This window comes from Erythrolamprus reginae, chromosome Z (assembly GCF_031021105.1).
Source record: "Erythrolamprus reginae isolate rEryReg1 chromosome Z, rEryReg1.hap1, whole genome shotgun sequence".
NCBI classification, from domain to species: domain Eukaryota; kingdom Metazoa; phylum Chordata; class Lepidosauria; order Squamata; family Dipsadidae; genus Erythrolamprus; species Erythrolamprus reginae.
Window position 1 is genome coordinate 1,111,026 of NC_091963.1, and position 23,783 is coordinate 1,134,808.

The 23,783-nt window shown below is 47.5% G+C and overlaps 2 protein-coding genes across 2 annotated transcripts in view; one reads left to right on the plus strand and one right to left on the minus strand.

Moving 5' to 3' along the window:
• Positions 1 to 205: 205 nt before the first annotated feature.
• LOC139175855 (zinc finger protein 398-like) lies at positions 206 to 15,406 on the minus strand. The gene is given in 7 exon segments (XM_070767189.1): positions 206 to 3,982; positions 8,074 to 8,178; positions 9,694 to 9,810; positions 12,004 to 12,067; positions 12,069 to 12,134; positions 12,581 to 12,967; positions 15,358 to 15,406. Coding segments are annotated over 7 exon segments (2,091 nt in total). The 5' UTR covers positions 15,382 to 15,406; the 3' UTR covers positions 206 to 2,654.
• A 2,744-nt stretch (positions 15,407 to 18,150) lies between these two features.
• Positions 18,151 to 23,783, plus strand: part of LOC139153212 (uncharacterized) — a 46,370-nt gene continuing 40,737 nt past the window's right edge. The window contains exons 1-4 of the mRNA XM_070726854.1: positions 18,151 to 18,216; positions 18,400 to 18,473; positions 20,768 to 21,075; positions 22,543 to 22,665. Coding sequence (XP_070582955.1) covers positions 18,151 to 18,216; positions 18,400 to 18,473; positions 20,768 to 21,075; positions 22,543 to 22,665 — 571 coding nt within the window. The remainder of the gene's footprint in view (positions 18,217 to 18,399; positions 18,474 to 20,767; positions 21,076 to 22,542; positions 22,666 to 23,783) is intronic.

The window sequence follows — 23,783 nt, forward strand, 5'->3', positions numbered from 1 at the left end:
ACAGGACTAGAATTCACTGTCTCCTGCTTTTACCCACTAGACTAGATCAAAGGGTGTTCCCCTTATATGTCCATCATATTCGGGAAAGTGCTTCTGTGTGATGTACTGGAAGTTGTGTGAATTGTATCCGGAAAAGCTGAGTTGAAAAAAAAACTTGTAGTGGGAACTGTCTGCCTTGTGTGGCAAAATGGAGGCACAATGTTGGTTTGGTATCACATGTAGCACAATTTATTTGGTCAAGTCAGTACGGCGTATCACCACAGTCCATAAGGGAGCCCCTCGTTTGCCACAGCACTGTTTAGCTGAAAAGCAGAAATTAAGTGTCAATAAAAGATTTGCCGAGCGCAGTCACGTGTCCAAAATAGATGTTGCAAAATAGCTGCGAATGTGGCCGTCTTGTCAATGGCCCAGCGCATGATGAGGTGGCTGTACGAGAGGGCAATTCCTGGGGGTTTGGATCCGAGTTGTAAGTCCCCTTCTTTGACCCCAAACGGCTACTAAGTGACTTGTCGTAAGCCAAGGACTGCTTGTATTGGGTTTTAGGAAGCCCTGCCAGCAGACGTAGGCTTGCTAACAATAGATAGAGGGTTGGAACTAGCAGATCGCGCTCTCTCTCCCCCCCCCCCCTTTTTCCACAGAGTGTCTACACAACTGTGGTGCCTTGGAATGAGGCGACAACTGGGGGCCAATAAACCTAGGAGTATCAAATGGATAATCCAGCTTGCTTGCACGCAAGCTTACAAGATGCTACTAGGGGGTGCAGCCTTTTTGCCCGATTTACATTCCACCTCCCGCCCCCCACATTTTGGAACTTTTTTCGCCACAGTCGTTAAGTAAACTACCACAGTTGCTAAGTTAGTCACATGGTTGTTAAGTGAATCTGGCTTCCCCCTTGACGTTGCTTGTCAGGTCTGCAGCTGTTACAAGTACATGCCAGTTTCCAAATGCCTAAATTTTGGATCACATGACCCCAGGAATGATGCAATAGTTGTATGTGTGAAGAACAGTAATGTCATTGTAACTGAGGGGGTCACTAAATGAACTGCTGTATGTCGAGGACTGTCTTTATTAAAGAATAATACAGGCAGTCCAGTTGTACAGGTGAAACTCAAAAAATTAGAATATTGTGCAAAAGTTCATTTATTTTAGTAATGCAACTTAAAAGGTGAAACTGTATATATGAGACTCTATTACATGCAAAGCAAGATAGTTCAAGCCATGATCTGTCATAATTGTGATGATTATGGGATACAGCTCATGAAAACCCCAAATCCTCCATCTCAGAACCACTACTGAGTACATCTGCATGCTTATACTTTTCAGAGGTCCGATATTGTTCCATATGCAATCTTTGTTTTATTGATCGCATGTAATATTCTAATTTCCTGAGATGGTGGATTTGGGGTTTTCATGGGCTGCACCCCATCATCATCACAAATATGACAAATCACGGCTTGGAACTATCTTGCCTTGTATGCAGTGAGTCTCTCTCTTATATTACATTTCACATTCTAAGTTGCATTACTGAAATAAATGAGCTTTTGCACAATATTCTAATTTTTTCAGCTTCACCTGTAAATCGAGAACTACTTGTAATATGGTTGGATTTAAAGTAGTGAGAACTTGGTGTGGAAGTGGGATGGAAGTCTTGGCTTATGGTCGTAATTTTAGGGTCTCTTACAGAGTCTTTTTTGGGGGGGCGTATGGGGGGGAAGCATTTTCAGGGCGGGAGAGAATGATGTGAAGGCCGCATCCTCTTGGTGACAAAAAATTGGAAGAGACGGGGCAAAACTCATGACTTCACATCACTGTCTGAACAAATGGAGGGTATTTGTCACTCGGAGCCCGTCACTTGGAGCCCGTCACTCGGCGGTAAATGTGCCACACGCCGAGCCTTCCGCAAATGGGCTTCTTGGCAGAAGACTGGCAAAGCAGGAGTTTGACAATGCAGCTTTTGATCAACCGCAGCGAAATAAAGAAGGGTATCTTTGAGGAGTGGGCAGCTCCTGTGGACCGGGAGTGTTCTGAATTTTGGCCTCGGACAGCTGTCCTGCGTGGCCCACTGGAGATGAGAAGCAGGGGGCAAGGGACGGTCAATTCTGATTTTCTTTTTTTTTCTGTTTCACTCATTGCACACAAAGTGTTTTCAGATGTTTCTCTGACGGCTTTGCTAAGTGTACGGAGGGCGAGGTCAGAAAACCACAGCCACACACAGCAACTCTGGGATCGGTGTCCTTCTCCCGGCAGCCCCTTTGACTTCCAACCGGCCTCCAGTCCTGGACTGGGTCATGGAACCAAGAAGTGGACATGATTTAGGTGCGTTTCCCCACCCCACCCCAGTTCGGCTAGGACTCACAGCTCCTCGGACTGCCTTGCAGGATGGGGGAGTGTCTTTCAGCAGCTGTCTCCATGGAAGAAATATTTCAGACAATTGGTGTGTTTTGATGGCAGAGAGCAGGGCTCACTCCACAGGACTAGAGCCTGCCCCACAAGGTCCCGATCAGCAAGCAAGAAGGAAGAGCCTCTCCATGGGGAGGAGAAGAAGCATTGGAGCCACCCCACAGAAGGCAGCGAGGATCTTACAGCTGGCCCACCAATGGGCCGACTCTAGCCCAGCGGTTCATTTGGCACGAAAGATCGCTTGCGGCCTCGCTTCAGGTCCCACTTGGTTGGTTGGCCTCAAAGAGAGGATCTTTCTCCAGGGGGTTGGAAACTGGCAGGCTTGGCGGCACAGCAGGCCCAGATGTTGGTGATGGTAGTTGCTCCCGGTGCATGCGCAGGTGCTGCTTCAGGGACTGCTTGTATCGGAAGTGCTTGCCGCAGTGTGGGCAGGCGTACGGGTTCTCTCCCGTGTGCATGCGCTGGTGTTCCAGGAGATACTTCCTGCGGGCGAAGGTCTTGAGGCACTCGGTGCAGCGGTGGCGCTTCTCGCCGTTGGCGTGGCTGGCCTGGTGGCTGAGAAAGGCCTGGGCGTGGCCGAAACTTTGTCCACACTCACTGCAGGAGTACAGCTTAGCCCCGGCTTGGTGGACGCTGCTTTGGTGTTTGACCAAGTGGTGGGCGCGCACAAAGCGCTTGTCGCATTGCCCGCAGCGGTATGGGCGCTCCCCGGTGTGGATCCGGTAGTGGTTGGTCAGCTTGGACTTCTCTGCGAAGCGCTTCTCGCACTCGGGGCATTGGTAGGGTTTTTCCCCCGTGTGGGTGCGGTTGTGATCGTCCAGGTGCTGTTTCCGGATGAAAGTCTTGCTGCACTGGGGACACTGGAACGGGCGTGGCCGCTCGCGGTGAGTCTTCTGGTGCACCACCAGACTGGACTTGCGGTTGAAGGCTTTGTGGCATTCTGAACACTGGTGCGGCCGGTCAGCGTGGATGGCCTGGTGCCGAGTCAGCTGGGCCTGGTGGCTGAAGCCACAGCCACACTCGGAGCACACAAACGGGCTGTCGCTCTTCCCAACGGCGTGGGTCTTCTGGTGGATAAGCAGGCTGGTCTTGAGCCGGAAACTCTTCGGGCAGAGGGAGCAGCCATGCGGCCGGCTGGATGTTTCGGAGATGGCCACATCGCTGAAGCTGTTGTTACTCTCTGGGCACAGGTAGGGGGGCTCAGGGACCTGGGGGACACTGGATTCGGTCACTGGCCTGACCCCCTCCCCGTACACTTCCTCTCCTGCGTGGATCGTCGGAGGGGCCACGGGAAGGTCGTCCAGACCCTTGAAAGATCTCAGCTGGCCTTCCTTCAAGCAGGCTGCTGGCCGGGTGGCCTGGGGTTCGGGGCAGGTTCTCTCACTGGGGTGGGGTGGCTCCTCTGGTGGCTTTTGGGGGGCAGGAGGAGGGGCAGGTTGACCCTGAGGGCCGCTTTGCCTCTGGCAACATCTGGGGGCCTGGAAGACCTCGTCGCTGGGCGTTGCATGGAGCCGGACGGGCAAGGTCTGCTTCAAACTTTCTTGGAGTTTCTGTTCCTCGCTTTTGATTCTGGTGGTCTCGTCTATGGACAGAGGGGGGCGGGGGGGAATAAGCTCAGTTAAATCAGGTACAAGCTGGAGCCGAGTGGTTCGAAGCCCCCTCCCTCCGAGGAATCTGAATCAAGGGGAATCCTTAAATGGACAGATTTTGTTAGTACTGTACTATGTGTATTGGGTTTTCCAATATATAACATAAGGCAGCAATGGTTAAAGCAATTAGCACACACTACTGCTTTAAGAGCTGGTGTTGCTACAAGAGGGAGTCAGCAGCATCTCTTTCTCGGAGCCAAGAGCTTTGTGACTCTCCCTGATATCTCTCTGATTCTATGCTGGTCTATATGACTATTCTATTGTAAGGACTACTATGTGTAGCAAGAACTATGTGTTCTCATGTTAGTCCGTATATGTATTGATTGAAGCTTGCATTGTATATGTATTGAGAATATTGATTGCTGTATTTGTGCATGACTAGGTCTGTTACTGACTACGATATTTGCCTAATATTAAGTAATATTTATACATTTAATGTATGTGGTCTGGTTATTTGGAGTACTGCTCATATCACTGGAATATTAGCTTGTTATCCTCCACCTCCCTGTTTTCTGTTATGCAGGGATAATACAGCTTACTCCTCATCCTCTAACATTGGTTGTGGGCCTAGTTTGAGGGTCTTAGCGTGAGGTTTCTTAGTGTGTGGATGATATTGTTTGTGGGCTGTGTGAATATTTGCTTATATTGTTGTATATCCCCCCCAGATCCCAGAGTTGCCCCCACCCTCCTTGCCTTTCGCAAGCTCCTTAAAACCCACCTCTGTCGTCAGGCATGGGGGAATTGAAATTTCTCTTCCCCCTAGGCTTATAGAATTTATACATGGTATGCTTGTATGTATGAGTGGTTTTTTAAATTGGGGTTTTTAAGATTATTTTTAATATTAGATTTATTTACATTGTCTTTTTATATTGTTCTTAGCCGCCCTGAGTCTTTGGAGAGGGGCGGCATACAAATCTAATAAATAATTTGATTTATTGGATTTATATGCCGTCCCTCTCCGCAAACTCGGGGCGGCATATAAATAATAATAATAATAATAATAATAATAATAATAATAATAATAATAAATGATGGCACAACTACAGGCAAGTAAAGTGTCTTCCATAACTCGGATGGAACAAATTATGGTTCCTGGTCTACAAAATGCAATATTCTGTTACGCTGTGTAGGATTCTGGGATGTGTTATTGCAGTGATTTTCAACCTTTCTTGAGCTGTGGCACATTTTTTACATTTACAAAACCATGGGGCACATTGGGGGGGGGGGGGGGGCTAAAAAAAGTTTGGACAAAAAAATTCTCCCTCTCTCTCTTCCTCCCTTTCGCTCTATTTCTCTCTCCCTCCCTCTTTCTCTCCGTTTCTCTTTTTCTCTCTCTCTCCATCCCTTTCTTTTTCTCTTCCTTCCTTCCTCTTTTTTGCTCTCTTTCTCTCTCCCTCCCTACCTCCCTCTGTCTTTCTCTCTCCCACCTTCCCTCCCTCTTTCTCTCTCTCTCTCTCTCTCTCTTTCTTTCTCTCTCTTGCTCTCTCTCTTGCGTTCTCTCTGTGTCGTTCTTTCTTTTTCTCTCTCTCTCTCTTTCTTTCTCTCTCTCTTGCTCTTTCTCTCTCTCTCTTGCATTCTCTCCCTCTCTCGTTCTCTTTCTTTTTCTCTTTCTTTCTTTCTTTCTCTCTTTCTTTCTCTCTCTCTTGTTTTCTTTCTCTCTTTCTTGCTTGCTTGCTTTCTCTCTCTCTTGCTCTTTCTTTCTCTCTCTCTTGCTTTCTTTCTCTCCCCCCCTCTCTCTCTTTCTCTCTTTCTTTCTTTCTCTCTCTCATTTTTTTTCTCTCTCTGAGCTTCGCGGCACACCTGACCATGTCTCACGGCACACTAGTGTGCCGCGGCACACTGGTTGAAAAACACTGTGTTATTGGACCCAGCAGATAGAACAGCCTTGGGTCCTGCCGATGAGGAAGATGGAAAGATAATAGCTGACTTTAAACGGGGCAATCGGAAAGCTTACAGCCTGATAGGACTGACGCTGAATGACGAACAGTCGGGCCATATCTGTGGGGTGGATTCAACTGCTAGGTGTTGGACATTTTGAAACAGATTTATGTTTCTGAATGTGTGGGAGCACACACCCATCTTACAGAAAAACTGTTTCCAAGCGGTTTGCAGAAAGATGGCGATGTGTTAGCTCATTTGACTTTGATGAAAAAGTCTTTGCTGGAGCTACAAGGAAAAGTGCTCATATTTGCTGAACTGCATCAAACATACATAATCCTTATAATGTTGCATGAGAGTGATGATGAATATGTGTCTCCGATGGAAGTGTTGACCAGAGATGGGTTAACAATGACATAACTGGAAGACTGTTGGAGGAGTCAAGAAGATGGCGGGCAGAAAGCAGATGAGAGAGAAACCACAAGAAAGAAAGAAAAAACTATTCAGGTATTTTTTTTTTTATGAGAAAATGTTATTCTTGTGGTGCTAAAGGCCATGTAGCAAAATTCTGTAGAGAAAATGGTAAACCGAACATTGGTAAAATACAAATAGCACAATAATAATGGTGATTTAGCTATGAAAGCAGCACCTAAAGGTGTTAACCATGGTTTATGGGTTGTGGACAATGGTGCACCTCAGTGTAAATAGAAAACAGTTTGTAAAAATGGCTAGAAGTAACCAGCATATCTCATTAGCTAACGGCTGGAAGATGAAAAGCAGCTGGAGAAGGGAGAGCGAAATGTTTATATTTAAGAGAAAATCTACCAATGTTATATGTGTCTTAGCTACAGTACAGTCTGTTAGAGTTCTGGTTAATAAGAGATATAAGGTAACATTTGAGAAAAATAGAAAAAGGTTACAGCAAGGTTATTAAGTGGTTTGTTTATATTGAAGAATAATCCATTATGTAAAACTAACCTAGATTTGAACAAACACCCACATGCATAGCAAAATGGGTAGTGATGAGTTAAAGCTGAAGGATAATAATACTGTGAAGAATGTCAGTGCTGTTTATAACTAGTTGGGTTTTCCAACATATAACTTAAGCCATCTATGTATGGTTAAAGGAATTATCACGCAACTGAGTTAAGAGCTGGTGTTGCAATCTGCTATAAGGAGTAGTCAGCAGCATCTCTCTTTCTCGGGGCCTAGGGCTTTGGGACTCTCCCTGATATCTCTGATTCTATGCTGGTTTCCCAAATGAACTATTCTATTCTATTGTAAGGACTACTATGTGTAGCAAGAACTATGTGTTTGAATTGTATATGTATTGAGAATATTGGTTGCTGTATTTTTAAGTGACTAGGTCTGTTACTGACTACGATATTTGCCTAATGTAAATAATATTTATACATTTAACATATGTGGTCTGCTTATTTGGAGTACGGCTCATATCTCTGGAATATTAGCTTGTAATCCTCAACCTCCCTGTTTTCTGTCGTGCAGGGATACTACAGCTTGCTCCTCATCCTCTAACAGATTTTTGTAACGAAGGAGAAGAACTAAAGTTTGAGGTTGTCGTTGGGAAGATGACAAAAGAGAGGTGCAAATGTTTTGGAGGCATGTTGCTGAGCCTTGGTCAGTTGAGTAGACCAATTCCCAGAATTCCCCAGTTGACCATAGCATTAGCATTTAGCAACAGCATTTAGACTTATATACTGCTTCCTAGTGCTTTTACAGCCCTCTCTAAGTCAGCGCTAGGCAAAGTTGGCTCTTCTTTGACAGGTGGACTTCAACTCCCAGAATTCCTGAGCGAGCGTGATTGGCTCAGGAATTCTGGGTGTTGAAGTCCACATGTCATAAAAGAGCCAGCTTTGCCCACCCCTGCTCTAAGCGGTTTGCAGAGTCAGCCTCTTTCCCCCAACAACCTGGGTCCTCATTTGACCCACGAAGGAAGGATGGACGGTGGTGAGACTTGAACTGCTGAACTACAGCCAGGAGTTTTCTGAAGTAGCCTGCAGTGCTGCACTCTAACCACTGCGCCACCCCAACTCTTGACCCTGCCAAGAAGTGTGATAACGTCATGTCAGATGAGACGGTATCATGGCTTCTCCTGGAGGCCTGTGATCATTTGGACCACACTCACCGTAGCCGAGGCAGGGATCTCTCTCCGGATTCCACTTCCCAGGGCCAGGAGATTCCTCCTGCTTAATCCAGGACAAGAGCTCGTCTTTGGAAGTCAGCGGTTCTGCTGTTGGGAAAGAGGATCGCAGGAGGGTACTGATACAGAAGTACAGAATAGCTTTATTGTCACTTAGAATGTAGGCTAATCGGCATACGTCAAAATAAAATTTTGTTGCATATAGTTTCCAGACCTCTAATATAAACTACATAAACATGACAAAATCAGTCAATCAATCAATACAAAATTATTCATCTATGGACATATATTACATGACACAGAGAAACAACAAGTCTAGTTCAGGACGTATACAAATATACGGCAAGAAAAAAAGAATCTTGCCAGCTTCCAAGGCCCAAGCTCTGTTACAGAATTGGGAAGTCCTGCAAGAAATACTTCAAAACCTCCTCCCAGAAGGGGAGCGATAGAAACAGAGTGTGCTGTGCGTGTCCATCTGTCTGTCTAACAATGCTGTGAGCTCTAAACAAACAGTGCTTAAAAGCAGCATTCTGAACGATGGGAAGCGAGCTTACTATCACCTTCTCTACTGTCCTCACCACTCTCCATATGGACTTTCTATCTGAGGCAACTGCTGATAGAAGTGTTTTATATATCAGGGTTGAGATGAAGGGTCCTCGAGGCTCTTTGAGCTTTGTGGTTTTCTTGCAGATGGTTCATGACCCAACTAGGGAACAGCATCAGTCCAGGGGGGCGGGACAGGATATGGTCTCTAAAACCTAGCACTGGTGATGATACCTAGTAGGGTCGTGAAACGTCTACAAGCAAACCCACACAGCTCGGAGAGCACCAAAGTCACTTTCCAAATGCTGCAGGGCATCCAGAGGCAGACCACAGAAATGAGTGCGAATCATGGCGTGCCCTGGGAATTTAGGGAAAGGGGAAATGGAAGGCAGGGGTCTACATTTACAGGCCTGGAAGGAGCCTCTCACATTTTTGAGCCCTTCAAGAACGCTTCAGAAGAAGGGCCAATTCCTAGCCTGTCTCAGAGAACCCAGGGCTCCCCAACGCTTGCAAGACGCCCCATTCGTGGCCTGAAGTGGGGAGGGGGGGAAGCTCTGTTGCCAGAGCATAACCCAGCCCCCTCTCCTCACCAAATTCAGCCACACCAAGTGGTGCGTGTGAGACTAGAAGACCCTCCAAGGTCCCTTCAGCCCCTTTTCAGAGTCTCTGATTCTTGCCTACCTTGCTCCCAAGGAAGGACCCCCTTTTCTCTGGGGTGGTGCAGTGGTTAGAGCGCAGCACTGTAGGCTACTTCAGTTAACTGTTAGCTGTAGTTTAGCAGTTCAAATCTCACCACCACCTCCAGGTCGACTCAACCTTCTCTCCTCCCGAGGTGGGTCAAACGAGGACCCAGATTGTTGGGGGCAAGAGGCTGATTCTGTCAACCGCTTGGAGAGGGCTATGGAAGCACTAGGAAGCGGTCAATGCTATTGCTACTGGGACAGGGCATGACCAGAGATGACTTAAAAAGGAAAAGGACCCCATGATTTCAAACCAGGATCTGGAGAAATTAGCAGAGTGAAAGCCGCACTGTTTGGATGTCTGTTTGGATGTTTCACACACCTGGTTTGGGTGCCGGGGGCAGTCCCTTTTCCCCCACCAAGCGCTGGTCTGCCATGTGGAGTGCTGCCCCCAGACCCGCCTGGGGGGGAAGGGCGTCAGTTTTGGCGATGGCAGAGTCTGGAGAACAGAAAGAAAAAAAGGAAGGAAGGAAGGAAAGAAAGAAAAGAAAAAGAAAGAAAGTAAGAAAGAAAAACAAACATTAAACCAATGGAAATGAATCTTTACAGCTCTGGGTTGAACTGTGGTGTCCCTGAGCTGGGTAGGAGCTTTTGTTTTCTGTTTACAGACATCTCATGACCCAACTAGGGAACAACATCAGTGCTAAAAGGTTCCCAGGGGGGCGGAGGAGGAGGAGAAAAACGATGACTGGGATCCCTGGTGCTCTCTGACCTTAGTAGTTCTCTTGCAGACACTTCATGGCCTAACTAGGGAACATCAACAGTGCTAGGAGAGTGTGAGGTTCATAGGGAGGAGGAGGGGGAAGTGGTCCTCTGTACAAATCGATGGTGAGACCACACTTGGAGTCCTGTGTACAGTTCTGGTCACAGCACCTCAAGGAGGATAGAATGGAACTGGAAAAGGTGCAAAAAAGGGCAACAAGAATGATCAGGGAAATGGAGCCCCTCCCTTATGAAACCAGGTTGCAACACCCCTGGTCTCTTCAGCCTTGAAAGGCGGCGTTGGAGAGGTGACTTGATCAAAGGGTATAAAATCCTGCATGGGATAGAAAAGGTGGATAGAGAAAAAATCTTTTCTCTATCACACAATACCAGGACGAGGGGGCCCTCCCTAAAGCTTGTAGGTCAGAAAATGAGGACAACTGAAGGGAAATATTTCTTCTTCCCCCAGAGGGTCCTTGGTTGATGGGATTCCCTTCCAGAAGAGGTCGTGACAGCTGTCAGCCTAGATAGCTTCAAAGCAGGATTAGACAGATTCATGGATGCCAAGTGTATCATAGGTGGTTATTGAAACGGGTGTCCATGTGCCGCCTCTATGTTGGTTGAGGCAGGCAGGGTTCCCTTGGGTCCCATTTGTTGGGGGTCAGGGGAAAGGGAGGGTCTTCCTTCTCCTTCTGCTCAAGATCCCCATGGACAATTGGGGACCACTGTGGGACAGAGAATGCTGGACTCGATGGGCTTTGGCTCTTCTTCTTATGTTATATTCTTATGTCTCTGAGCTTGGTGGTTTTCTTGCAGATGTTTTATCAGCCAACTAGGTAACATCATCAGTGTTAATATTAGAAGGGAGGAAGGATGCAACAGACGGAAGAGGAGAGAAACGCAGTGGGGTCCTTGTGCTCTCTGAGGTTACTGTCCTCCTTGTGGACATCTCGTGACCCAGCTTGGTAACTGTGAATGGTCCACAACCAGCTCAGTTAATCACAGATTCTGAGGAGGATGAACTGGGGTCCATTTTGGTACCCTAGGCCAGTGTTCTTGACAGTGGAGTCAGAGAGTGAGAAAGAGTTGGAACCTGAGGAACCTCCAGAGACTGTAGCAACCCCAATGATGGTAATATCTGACTCAGAGGAGGAGGGGGGACATTGGGGATCAGGAGCCCCTATAGATTCCAGGGTCAGAAGGTCACAAGCAGGCAGGAATATCTTTATGGGGAAAGTTCCAGAAGGTGATATCTCTATGAAAGAAAGTCTAGACAGTGAATATCTCTAGGAAACAGTTGACCCCACCCAGACAGTAGATAAGGGAGGGTTTATGGGTAAAGAGGTGTGGAGTTTCAATGTTTGTAATGGTGAGGTCCTAGATTCGGGGTTCCAGAAATGCTTTGCTGGCAAACCTGCTGTTTTCCCTCTAGTTCAATCGTGCAGAGATGCAGCAGTCTGAGGAAAAACATGAAGATTCGTGTGTGTTTGAAGGACATTAGAACACTGAAGAATGTCTACATTGGATTTGGCTTCCGGAGGCAGCTCGCTCATTATCTATTAAACAATTTGACTCGGAACGCTGCCAACATGGACTAAAAGCCTGACCTTATTTTGTACAAATCTCTTTTAAATATTCATGTGTTTTGCTTGAGTTTCCTGCACGTGGGGTGCTTCTTTGTTCCCATCTGATTAGGCCCGAAGCAGAAACAGTAGCAACATCAGTGCTGGGAGGAAGGGAAGAGGCGGAGGAAGAAGTGATGGAGGAAAAGGATGGTGGGGTCCTGTTCAACTAATCATTAGGGGAAAGGGGATGGATCCATTTCTACAGCCTGGTTCCGAACGGTTCGTAGACCGCAGCTCGCGGATTCTGTACCCCTGGTCTAAAGCAATAATCAAAATTCCCCTCAATGCAAACTCCGCAAACTTACCGAGAGACACCAACGGCTCGTAGGTTCCCCTGGTGATGTTCCGGTAAAGTTCCTTCTGCCAGTCCCTCCAGTTTGGCCCATTCCGGTGTGGAGAAATGGACCGCTTGCTCCTCATCGAACGTCACAGGGACCTAAAATAAGAGAGGCAGCCGGCCAAGATCTCACCAAGGTTGCCTGCTTTGCAGCTTCAAAGAAGGACAGCCTTGGAACTTGTCTCAACCTTTGGCAAGTTGAAAGAGTGTGGACTTCCATTCCCAGAATCCCCCAACAAGATGCTTTAAGAGGGAAGGACTCCAACTCCCATAATCCCCCAGCCAGCCACACTTGTCGGCTGTGGACACATTCGGTGTGACACAGGTGGCTTACTCGGTCTTCACTTCAACTCCAGAATTCCTCAGTCGCCAATGCTGGCTGGGGAATTCTGGGAGTTGAAGTCCACAAGCCTTAAAGTTCCCACGGTTGGAGATCCCGCTCTACGGGGCCAAGCCAGCCACCTATGCCACACTGGGTGTGTCCACAGCTGGCCAGGTACAGGCGGAATTTGTATCTGCTGCGTGGTTGCGTTCAACTTGTGTACCTTGGGGATCTCTCCCTTCGGACCGAGGGGAAGCCTGAGAATCCAGAAGTCGCGGTTCTTCAGGAGGTTCTCCACGTTTTCCAGGCGCCGCTGGAGCACCCGGTATTCTTGGATCAAGGTGCCCAAAGCTGCCAGGTGGCTGCCGAATTCTAGTTCTGTCTTCTCACACTCGAAGATCTTCTTCTCGGCGGTGGCCGTGCGGCTTTCGAGGTTGAGCAGGCGCGCTGCCGACGTGTCCACCTTCCTCTCCACCGCTTGAAGGGCAGCCACTACTGTCCAGAGGGAGATTTCGGCTGCCGGGTAGATCTCTCGCTCGGCCGATTGGTCGAAAATGGCGGGAGGCTGGAAGGGCGCCAGGTGCTGAGGCTCCACCTCCCATTCCCACGCCTAGCCGGGAAGGAAAGTCAGAAGTCAGGACCTGTGATCGGCGACAACAGGGGGATAAAGGATCGGGTAGGGGCAACACAGAGGAGAAAGGGCCTACAGGGATTCCTTGACTTGCAAGCATTCGTTTAGTGCAGTGCTCCTCAAATACTGGGGCGGGGGCCCCTGGGGGGGGGGGCAGAGGTATGCCAGGAGGCATGCATTGAGCCCAGGAATGTGCTTTTTTGCCACAGGGAGTAGGGTTTTTTTTTGCACCGAACAATAGCACACAGCAGAGAGCAAGAGACATGAAATGCAGATAAACCCTTGAGAGACACCATGGAGAAATAAACTGCTCAAAAAGATAAAGGAAACACTCAAATGACACATCCTAGATCTGAAGGAATGAAATATTCTCATTGAATATTTCATTTGCACAACTATTCCATTTGCACAACAGCATGTGAAATTGTCAATCATCGTTACTTCCTAAGTAGACAGTTTGATTTCACAGAAGTTTGACTTACTTGGAGTTATATTCTGTTTTTTAAGCGTTCCCTTTATTTTTTTTGAGCAGTGTCTCTAACAGGGTTGAAAAGAAAGGAGGAGAGAGACGGAGATAATGAGTCAAACGTAAGTCTCCCAAAAGCTAAGATGAGGAGATATGACACAGCTATGTAGCCCTTAGCTTCACTGTGACTACCGTGGGAGATGAGAAAAAACCAGCATGTTTACTGTGTTTAAAAATGTTGGCAGCAGACAGCATGAAGCCAAATAAATTAAGGCATCACTTAAAGATATTTGGACTTCAACTCCCAGAATTCCCCAGCCAGCAAATGCTGGCTGGGGAATTCTGGGAATTGAAGTCCAGAAATCTTCAAGTTGCTAAGGTTGGGAAACACTGACTTAAACACATTACACCCCAATCACGCTGATAAGCCGCTTGAGGTTTTTTTTAGTGAAAACGTGTCAAATATTGCAAACAGTGGTCCCGGTGGAGAGTTGGGGGGTGGCGGCAAAATGTTTACTTTTTCTTGGTGGGGGGGAAGCTTAACAGAAAATAATTGAGAAGCACTGGTTTAGTGACAGCGCAAAGATACACTCAACATACACACCCACAACCTGATTTAGGACCATAGTTCATATTTATGACCGGCATGGAATCCCTGATGTCGTGTGATTAAAATGTGGACGCTTGGCAATTAACTCATATTAATGACAGCTGTGTATCCATTTAGGGACGGTTCCAAGGTATAACGGTCCTAAAAAGGGGGGGGGGGACTTAGGAGTGTGTCTCAAACTTACGACAATCACAGCTAATGTGATCAAAATTCAGATGCTTGGCAATTGATTCGTATTTATGACAGCAGCAGCGTCCAACCTAGCGACCATTCCAAGGATCGTGTGGTGACCTTGTGGTCACATGATCAAAGTTGATTTGCTTGGCGACTAACTCATATTGATGATAGTTGCAGTATCTGTTTAGTGACCATTCCACAGCACAATGGCACTGAAAAAAGGGATTTAGGACCATGTTTCATACTTACGACCATCAATATTTGGGCACTGGGCAACTGGGTGGGCCTTCTGACAAGCCAGATTCACTTAACAACTGGGTGTCTCATTTAACAACCGCAGGGCAAAATTCACCACCTTACCCCATGGGAACTTTTTTTTTGCATGCCTTCTGCACATGCTCAGGGACTCTCTTGCTCCCACCCCACCCCCCCAGATCCCCAACAAAAGGAGCCCATCTGATAGCTCTCCCCACTCCATCCTGTCATGCTCAAGAGTCTCCCAGCAGCCCTCATTCTGGGTGGGAGACCGCATCCCAAAAGGTGGCATCTCCCCCATACCAAGAGGGATCCTTCCTGCTTCTCCCCAGCCACCTCCTCCAATGTAAGGCTCTGTGCATTGCTGCAAAGGCTGTGCACTCTGCACATGCCGAGGAGCTCTCTTGCCACTGCTGTCAGTCGGGGAGTTTCAAGGGTCCCCAAAACAGAGAGCAGCTCGTCTGGGACATCCGGAAGTTTCCCCCACAGACCCCCTCTCGAAAAACCAGTCAGCTTCCCCCCTCCAATGCTCCCCACCGATCCCCAACAAAAGGAGCCCATCTGATAGCTCTCCCTACTCTCATGGGGATCCTTCTTGTGGCTCCCAACAGCCCCCTCCCCAAATTGGGGGCTTTATGCAAACAGCAAGGCTGTGCACTCTGCACATGCCCAGGAGTCCTCTTGCCCCCATCCCTTGATGCTGTCAATCAGGGAGTTCAGGGTCCCCAAAAGAATAGCAGCTCTGTCTGGGGCATCTGAAGACCCCCCTCCCCCAGCCGCTCCGCAGGACCTCCCTCTCCTGCCCCCCTCTCAGTTTTCTCTTTCCTCCCCCCGATCGGGAAGGGCACTGCTGACCCTCACCTGGGCAGGCGTCCACTCAGCCATGGCCGATGCCCGCTAGGTGTAGCTTCCGCGCATGCGCCCCGCGACGCCGCTTAGGCGTCGGGCGAGTCTCAGAGCAGGCAGGGCGGATCGGTGGAAAAGCGCATGCGCTTCGCGGCGGCTCTTGTCGGAAGCAGCGACCCCTGGAGGCACGGAGGAATGAGCCGCCTGCCTAGCGGAGAGCGAGCCAAAGGGGATCTGCAACATGCGCCCTCGGTCTTCCTTGAAATGCAACATTTAAAAATTATAGATATATAATTTTATATAATACCTTTTTTGCTTGTTCTTGTGAACTCTTTTAATTATGAAGTTAATGATTATGAAACCTGTATTTCATTTTATTTTGTTTTGTTTTATAAAGTTTATATGCTGCCCACTTTCAATGGATTCTGGGCGGGTCACAATAATAACAAAAATTAAAAACTGTGTAAAAAGATTACAATATCAGCAGTACAAATATAGAGGATAATAACGACCGTTGAAAATCATACATACTCTCAATAATTCATGGTCCCAGGCCCCCAGAATTATTACTGTTATCTTTTATTCATTAAAGAGGAAACTCAGTCAACCGAACATTTAAAAATATATCACAATATCACTGGTGCGCTAACGGCAGTGTCCTAGATATAGACCAAGTATCCTTTTAAAATTTTATCAGAATTTTATGTGATTTGGAATAAGGTGTATATATGGATAAATAAGAAGAAAAATTAAATATAAAATTTATATGAGAATTGTAGATGTATTACAATGATTTATCATTTTATCTTGTTTATATATGAATTTTTTTTAAATATAAGGTTGAGTAAAATTTCTTCTTTTCATTTAAATTAATATTTTGACTTAAGGTATTAATAATGTATTCTTTTTTCTGTAAGGAAATTTGACTTCTATGACAAAGAGGGGGAATTGTAACCCCAACTTTATGTTAAATGTTTGTTTGTATGTTGTCAATTTTATGGAAAATTAATAAAGTTTATAATAAAAAATAAATAAATAAAATGTACTTGTTCCGAGTAGCGTTTTTTGCAGTTCCACCTGTGTTATTGCAAAAAGCTGCAATTTCATGATGTGTTTTGTGAAATTCTTGGATGTGGTACCACATGCCCTGATGACAATGGGTATCATAGTTACATGTTTCGTCAATAATCACGTAGTTTCAATGGTCAGGTGACAATATTTCGTGATTTGTTCTAGTTCTTTTTCTTCAAATTTGGCATCTCCTGGTACATCAATATCAATGAATTATATGCTTCAGTCTTTGATGACTATGATATCTGGCATGCTGTGTTCCAAATGACAATTCAAAAGTCCCACAAGATCTTCAGCTTCTTATTTTTGACAACTTTCTCCACTTTGTGTTCTCGTGACTTTTTGGACACAGGTAAGTCATATTGTTTCCATAATGGCCAATGGATTAATTTAGCAACTCATTCAAGTCCAGCTTTGTAATCAGTTTATGCTATTTTGCTGCACTCACATACTAAGTGTGAAACAGTTTTCACACAAGTCGGCAGTTTGGATTGTCAGTGGTTTTTGTATCTTCACTTTCATGGATTAGTTGTATTGCTTGTTTTTGAGCAGTGAGTATTAAACCTCCCATTTCTTTCCTGCCTGCTGCCCATCCTTGTTTATGACCGTAACTTCTTGCTTGTATCCCTGAGATTTTTATTAATATTGTTCCCTCATTGCTTATTTGACCCCCATGACAATGATTAAGTGTTTGTTCATCATCAAATGTCTCTTTTTCTTTTATGTACAGTGAGAGCATCTGCACCAAAGACAAATTCCTTGTGTGTCCAATCACACTTGGCCAATAAAGAATTCTCTCCCCTCCCCCTCCTCTCTTCTATAGTTCCCTTCCACCATGCCTCCCCTTTCTTTCTTTCTTTCTTTCTTTCTTTCTTTCTTTCTTTCTTTCTTTCTTTTCTTTCTCCCGCTCATTTGCTCACTCGCTTTTTTCTCTTCTTCCTCCTTCCTTCCCTCCTTCCTTTCTCCCCCTCCCTCTCTTCCCTTCCTCCTCCCCTCCCTCTTCTTCCCCCTCTCTAACTTACAGCGTAATAACACCCCTCCCCCTTTAAAATCACGGAGTATAAAGACATCCCGACCTCTTAAAATTACGAGACCAAACGGAAATAAGATCGCCAAATCTTCCGGGGGGGGGATCTCTTCTGATTCTTGACGCGGGTGTGGCACCCCCGAAGACCCGCTTGCGAAGAAGGGCTTAGGGAGGAGGGGGGGGGTCGCCGAAGTGTCGACCCCTGGGGTGCGGTGGTGGATGAGAAGAAAACCCCTCAACCCCCAAAATCTGGGGGCACTGCTAACGCGGGGAGTCCAACTGGAAGCCTGCAAGGAGGAATAAAGCAGCCCAGGAGAAGAGTCCGCCCTGCTGGAGCGAAGCCCACCGACCCAAGAAGAGAAGCCCACCCTCTCCATCCCAGTGGGGGCCGGCGCTTCTCCGCAGCCTGGCCCGGAGCCACCGGGGCAAAGGCGGGCGCTGTCCAGCCCAGTCAGCTAGGCGAGAGGAAAAGATGGGGAGGGGGCTTGCTCGCCGCGGTGGCCGCTGGAGTCGTAGTTCCCCACCCTGGGAGGGTTGCAGAGCACTCGGCCCTCCGCCCCCGAGGGACTACGGCTCCCAGCCGGGCCTTGCGCGCCATCCCCAGAACCTGGCGAGGTCCCCCAATTGCAGGAGCATCCCGGGTCAGGCGCAGCGCCCAGTTCCCCCATCATCCGCTCCCCCAGGGAGGGAGGGGGCGGGGGGGATGCAGGATGAACCCGGGCTCCGTCCGGCTAGGTACGGGGGAGAGCCCCGAGGCAGGCGAGGCTGCGCGCAAGGTAAGAAGGCTGCTTGCGCTCGGGGTGCCCCCCCCCCGGGGAGGAGGGGGGGGGAGGAAAGCGGTCGCGTTTGGCCCTCGGGCTGCTTGGAGGGGAGGGCTGGGGTTGGGGGGAGGCCGTGGGGCGAGGCCAGGAATGCTCAGGGCGAGGAGGGGTCGTCCGGCTCCCCGGCTGCCTCTCCAGGGGGGTCTGCAGGCAGCGCAACACATCCCGGACCGGAGGCCTCGCAGTCCCCCCTGCCCCCTGGCCCAGAGAAGGTCGGTGGGTCTTTCCCCCGGGTTTTGCAAGCGCAGGCATTTGATATGTGTGTGTGTGTGTTTGTGTGCCTGCCTGCGCAGAAAGGCCATTTGGTCGTTTGGATGGGGCATTCACTTGGGAGAAGGTATAAATGGGAGGAAGGAGGAAGGAGAAAAGGAAAAAGAGAAGGAGGAAGGAGAGGAGGGAGAGTAGGAGGAGGATGAAAAAGAGGAGGAGGAAGAAAGAGGAGGAGGAAGGGGGAAGAAGTGGAAGAAAGGAGAAAGGAGAAGAGGAGGGAGAGTAGAATAATAATAATAATATGTATTGACATAATAATAATGTATTGACATAATAATAATGATAATTATTATTATTATTAATTAGATTTGCATGCCGCCTCTCTCTGAGGACTCTGAGCAGGGGAGGAGGAAGGAGAAGAGGAGGAAGAAAGGAGGAAGAAGAAGAGGGAGAGTAGAGGGGGGAGGATGAAGAGGAGGAGGAAGGAAGAGAAGGGAGAAGCGGGGGAAGAAAGGAGGAGGGAGAAGAGGAGGAAGGAAGGAAGGAAGGAGAAGAGGGAGAGTAGAAGGAGGAGGAGGAAGAGGAGGAGAAAGCTCTGTAAACCATCATCCTGTCTCTTATTGGGAGGGGCTCTACCCATCCTGCCAAGCATGGTCAGCTGAGTCAGGCAAGAAAATGGGGCAAAACTCCGCCACCGGTTTGTCGACAGGAAACAGATGCCTCCACATATGCCAGTAGCTGGGGCCCACAAACAAGGTGGCTCAGTGGTTAGAGTGCAACACTGCAGGTTCTTTCAGCTACCTGCTAGCTGTAGTTCAGCAGTTCAAATCTCACCACCGGTTCAAGGTTGACTCAGCCTTCCAGGTGGGTCAAATGAGGACCCAGATTGTTGGGGGCAAGAGGCTGAGTCTGCAAATTGTTTAAAGAGGGCTGGAAAAGCACTATGAAGTCATAGATAAGTCTAAATGCTATATGCTTTTGCTATCTGTCTGTCCTGTCTCTCTCTCCATCTGTCTGTGTCTGTCTACCTACCTACCTACCTACCTACTTATCTATCTATCTATCTATCTATCTATCTACCTACCTACCTATCTATCTATCTTTGTCTGTCTGTCTGTCTGTCTGTCTGTCTGTCTGTCTGTCTGTCTCTATATTTATCTGGTTAGCGAGCTATCACTTTCTTTCTTTTTCTCTATTAGATATCTATCTAATAATTATTATTATTATTATTAGATAGATATAATAATAATAATAATAATAATAATTATTATTATTATTATTATGGGCGGCTCACAACAACAAATATAGTAACGATATACAAATCCAATTAATAAAAAGTAGAATTAAAACCCCTTAATATTAAAAACTATCAATACGACACAGTCATACCATTCTCAAGTGCTACAGTCAGAAGAGAGGGGGGAGTCTTTAACATCTTGTGGAAGGTGGGGAGGGTGGGGGCAGTTCTAATCTCCGGGGGGGGGAGCTGATTCCAGAGGGTCGGGGCCGCCACAGAGAAATGTACCTTTTACGAATTATTAGAGGACAACATAGAGAGGCAGATTATTATTTAATAGCACACATATTAAAGAGCGGCAAGATTGTTTTTGGGACAAAACTGGAAAAAATAAAACATACCAAGCGAAGAGATGGTGATTAGGAAAATTTTAGAATGTGCAAAATTAAATAAACTCACATTGGAATTACAGAATAAATAAGATAATAACCATCCTGGCCCATATTGAATGAATGTTGTGTATGCACGTTGATTGTTTAGTTAATGTGGATTTTAATTGGGATTTTATAGTTAGAATTGTATCTTTTAATTGTTCTTGTATTTTTTTATAGTGTTGTAAACTGCCCTGACTCCTTCGGGATTCGGAGGCATAGAAGTTGAATGAATGAATGAATGAATGAATGAATGAAGGAAGGAAGGAAGAAAGAAAGAAAGAAAGAAAGAAACATAAATATAAATATAAATAAACAAACAAAACAAACAAAACAAGCATAAACACAAACACAAACAAACACAAACACAAACAAACAAAATTATATACTATATGGGGGAAACTTTATAGTTGGATAGAAAAAAGATTCAAATTAATCTTAAAGAAAAAGGGGAAATCATAGAAACAGGTGAATTCAATGTGAATTTAATTAAGCTTGTTGATTTTATTGTTGTTATGGGGTTTTCCCCCGTTTATGTCTTGTGTTTTGTGTTTTAAAAATAGAACTAACACAAGGGACCTTTGGAGGTCATCTAGTCCAGCCCCCCCTCCCCATTTTTTCCCAGCAGGAGACTGCTACAGACGGCGGTCAGATCCGATCCGAGGGGAAGAGCCTCTGGCCATCCAGAATTCCTGGAGGGACGGGAGCGATGGGCCGACCTCACTCGCGGATGTGTCTCTCTTTTGCTTTTGGGCGCGGCACAAAATGGGGCCCTTGGAGCCGCGGCACGAACAGCGGCCTCTTCTCCGGAGCAGGTGACCTTTGAGGACGTGGCGGTGGGCTTCTCCTTGGAGGAATGGTCTCTCTTGGAAGACAGCCAGAAGGACCTTCACCAGGAAGTGATGCTGGAGACCTGCTCTTTGCTCCTCTCGCTCGGTGAGCCCCCTCCGCCCGTCAGGGCTTCTCCCTTGATGGTGGGGGGTGATTTGGGGGGGGAGACGGAGGGACCTTTCTGTGGACTGAGCTTGCAGCTGGAGGCTCTCCTAGGAGTGAGGAGAAGCTGCTAGGAAATCAATAAGGCCCCGCTCTGAGAGAAGGGAGTTCGGAAAAGGAAAAAAAAATATCACGGAAGATAAAGAATAAAATAAATTAAATTAAAGAAGGGGCCGAAGCAAAAGACGGGTCTTCCTTCTCCTGCAGCTCTCTCCCTCTCTCTGGGCTCCCCCCCCCCTCTGAGCCTGGTGGTTTTCGCACAGGCTTTTCACGACCCAACTAGGTAACGTCATCAGTGCTGGAAGACTTCTCACCTAAGCCCTTCTAGCACGGATGATGTTACCTAGTTGGGTCATGAATGATCTGCAAAGAAACCCACCAAGCTAGGAGGCCCCCAAGGAGGTTACAGTCCTCCCCCCCCCCATTCCCCTCTTTCTTTCTTCCATCCTCCCTCCTTCCCTCCCTCCATTTTCTTATTTTTGTTCATTTGTTCATTCATTCATTCGTTCCTTCCCTCCCTCTCTTCTCTTTTCCTCCCTCCCTCCCTTCTAGCACTGACATTCTCTACGTTGGTCATGAAAAGTCTGCCAGGAAACCACCAATCTCAGCCCTCTAGAACCCCATTGTTCAACCCTGAACTACAAATCTTCCTCTTCCCTTCTCTTCCAATTCTCTCTTCTCTTCTCTTCTCTTCTTCTCTTCTCCTCTCTACTCTTCTCTCCTCTTCTCCTCTCCTCTATTCTATTCTATTCTTCTCCTTTCCCCTCCCCTCTCCTCTCTTCTCTTCCCATTCTCTCTTCTCTTTTCTCTTCTCTTCTATTCCATTCCATTCCTCTCTTCTCTTCTTTTCTATTCTTCTTCTCTCCCCTCTCCTCTACTATCCTCCCCTTCTCTTCCCCTTCTCTCCTCTCCCCCCTCCCCTCCCCCTCCCCTCCCTTCCCATCCCCTCCTCTTCCCCCTTCTCTCTTCTCCTCTCCCCTCTCCTCACCTCCCCTTCTCTCCCCCTCCTCACCTCGATTCTCTCCCCCCCCTCCTTGAAGTTGCCACCTCCTATTCCTGGAGGGGTATTTTTTTCATTGTGAATATTGGAAGCCTGCATTTTTTGTGAGGGGGTTCGGTAAAAAAAATTTTTCCCTCCATAAAAACTTCTTCAATTTATTTTAGAATATTTTCATATTATAATAAAAGCAGTATCGAATTAGTACATTGTTTATAATTAATGGCCCCCCAAAATTATTAGTTCCCAATTAATTACTTCCGGTGTCAATCCAAACCCCCCCCCCCCCAGGAGGCCTGCATTTTGAGGCCACTGACCCCCAACGCAAATCTTTCCTGAAACTTTAAAGCTCTTGGTGGCCCCGTTGAGGCCTGACTTGGAACCCTCTTTTTGCGTCTCCTTTTTCTGCACAGGTCACTCAGTCCCTGCCTTGGATTTTTCCTCCTTGACCTGCCAGCCGGATGGGACCACAAACCCCCCCCTGTCCAGCTGGAGAAGACAGCTGCCTTTGGTGGCGGGAGGCAACAAAACCCGTCGTAAGAAATCTCTCTCTCCCCCCCCCCCCCCCCCCCCCCCCCCCCCCCCCCCCCAGAGGGACACGTCAATGAAAGAATCCGGTTGACGGAGTGCAGTAGGGTGGGGGTAATTTTGTTCATGTGCATTTGCAAAGCATGGCTTTTCACTAATTTAATTTAATTTTAATTTAATTTATTAGATTTGCATCGCGCCCCTCCCCGTGGACTCGGAGCGGCTAGATTAAAGTGGGGAGTGGTCCTACCCTTTTGTCATTCGACAAAACCCCCTTTTGTTGTCCGATAAACCTTTTGGGCACCAGAGCCTTGGACCGGTTCTGGGGAGAAAGACTTTCCCCGTGGACCGTAGGGTATGTGGTTTCATGTGCTGCCTGCATCTCACTTATACTCCTGTGAAATAGGGATGTGTTTGTGCCGCCTTGTTGTTGGCATGCTACGGCCCGGTTCATGGTCCACGGTCCACGGCCCCAGGGGTGGCTGTAAACTTTCCAAACAAGAGTCCCAGGCACGGAGATAGATCCTTGCTTGTCCGCCCATCTTCTCCATCACCCATCCCCCTCCTTAAAAGGGGGGGGAACCCTCCTCATATTGACAAATGTCCCAGTGGCCAGATGAGCTTTTAGAGGCACTGTTAGATTGCACAGGAAAAATGAAGAGGCGAGACGTAGGGACAGTTCCGCACTTTTTGTTTAGCTAGCGCTAAGGGCAAAATGAAATGCAGGGCAGGCGGGAGGGAGGGAATCCGCTTTGAAAGGCTTCCCTGTAGCCAGCCAGCCACTGACGGTCACTTTAAATCTCCCATTGCTACGACAGCCACTCAGCGGCGGTTAAGCAAATTTGGATCACGTACAGTCATACATACATACAGTTGTTCTCAGCGCCCTCAAACTCATGCCATCTTGTCAGTGAAGGCCCGCCTTCTTCGGCACTACTGGTATAACCTCTGAGCTCGTCGTAGGCACGTGAGCGTCCGGCACACTTGCACGCGTCTATCAGCATGAGATTTGGCTTCTGCGCATGCACGGCAAACAAAATCTTGCATGAGGAGGTGCACGAGAGCGAGATTTTGGCAACTTTCTTGCTTCCGCGCATGGAATCTCACTCACGTGAATGTCTTCACC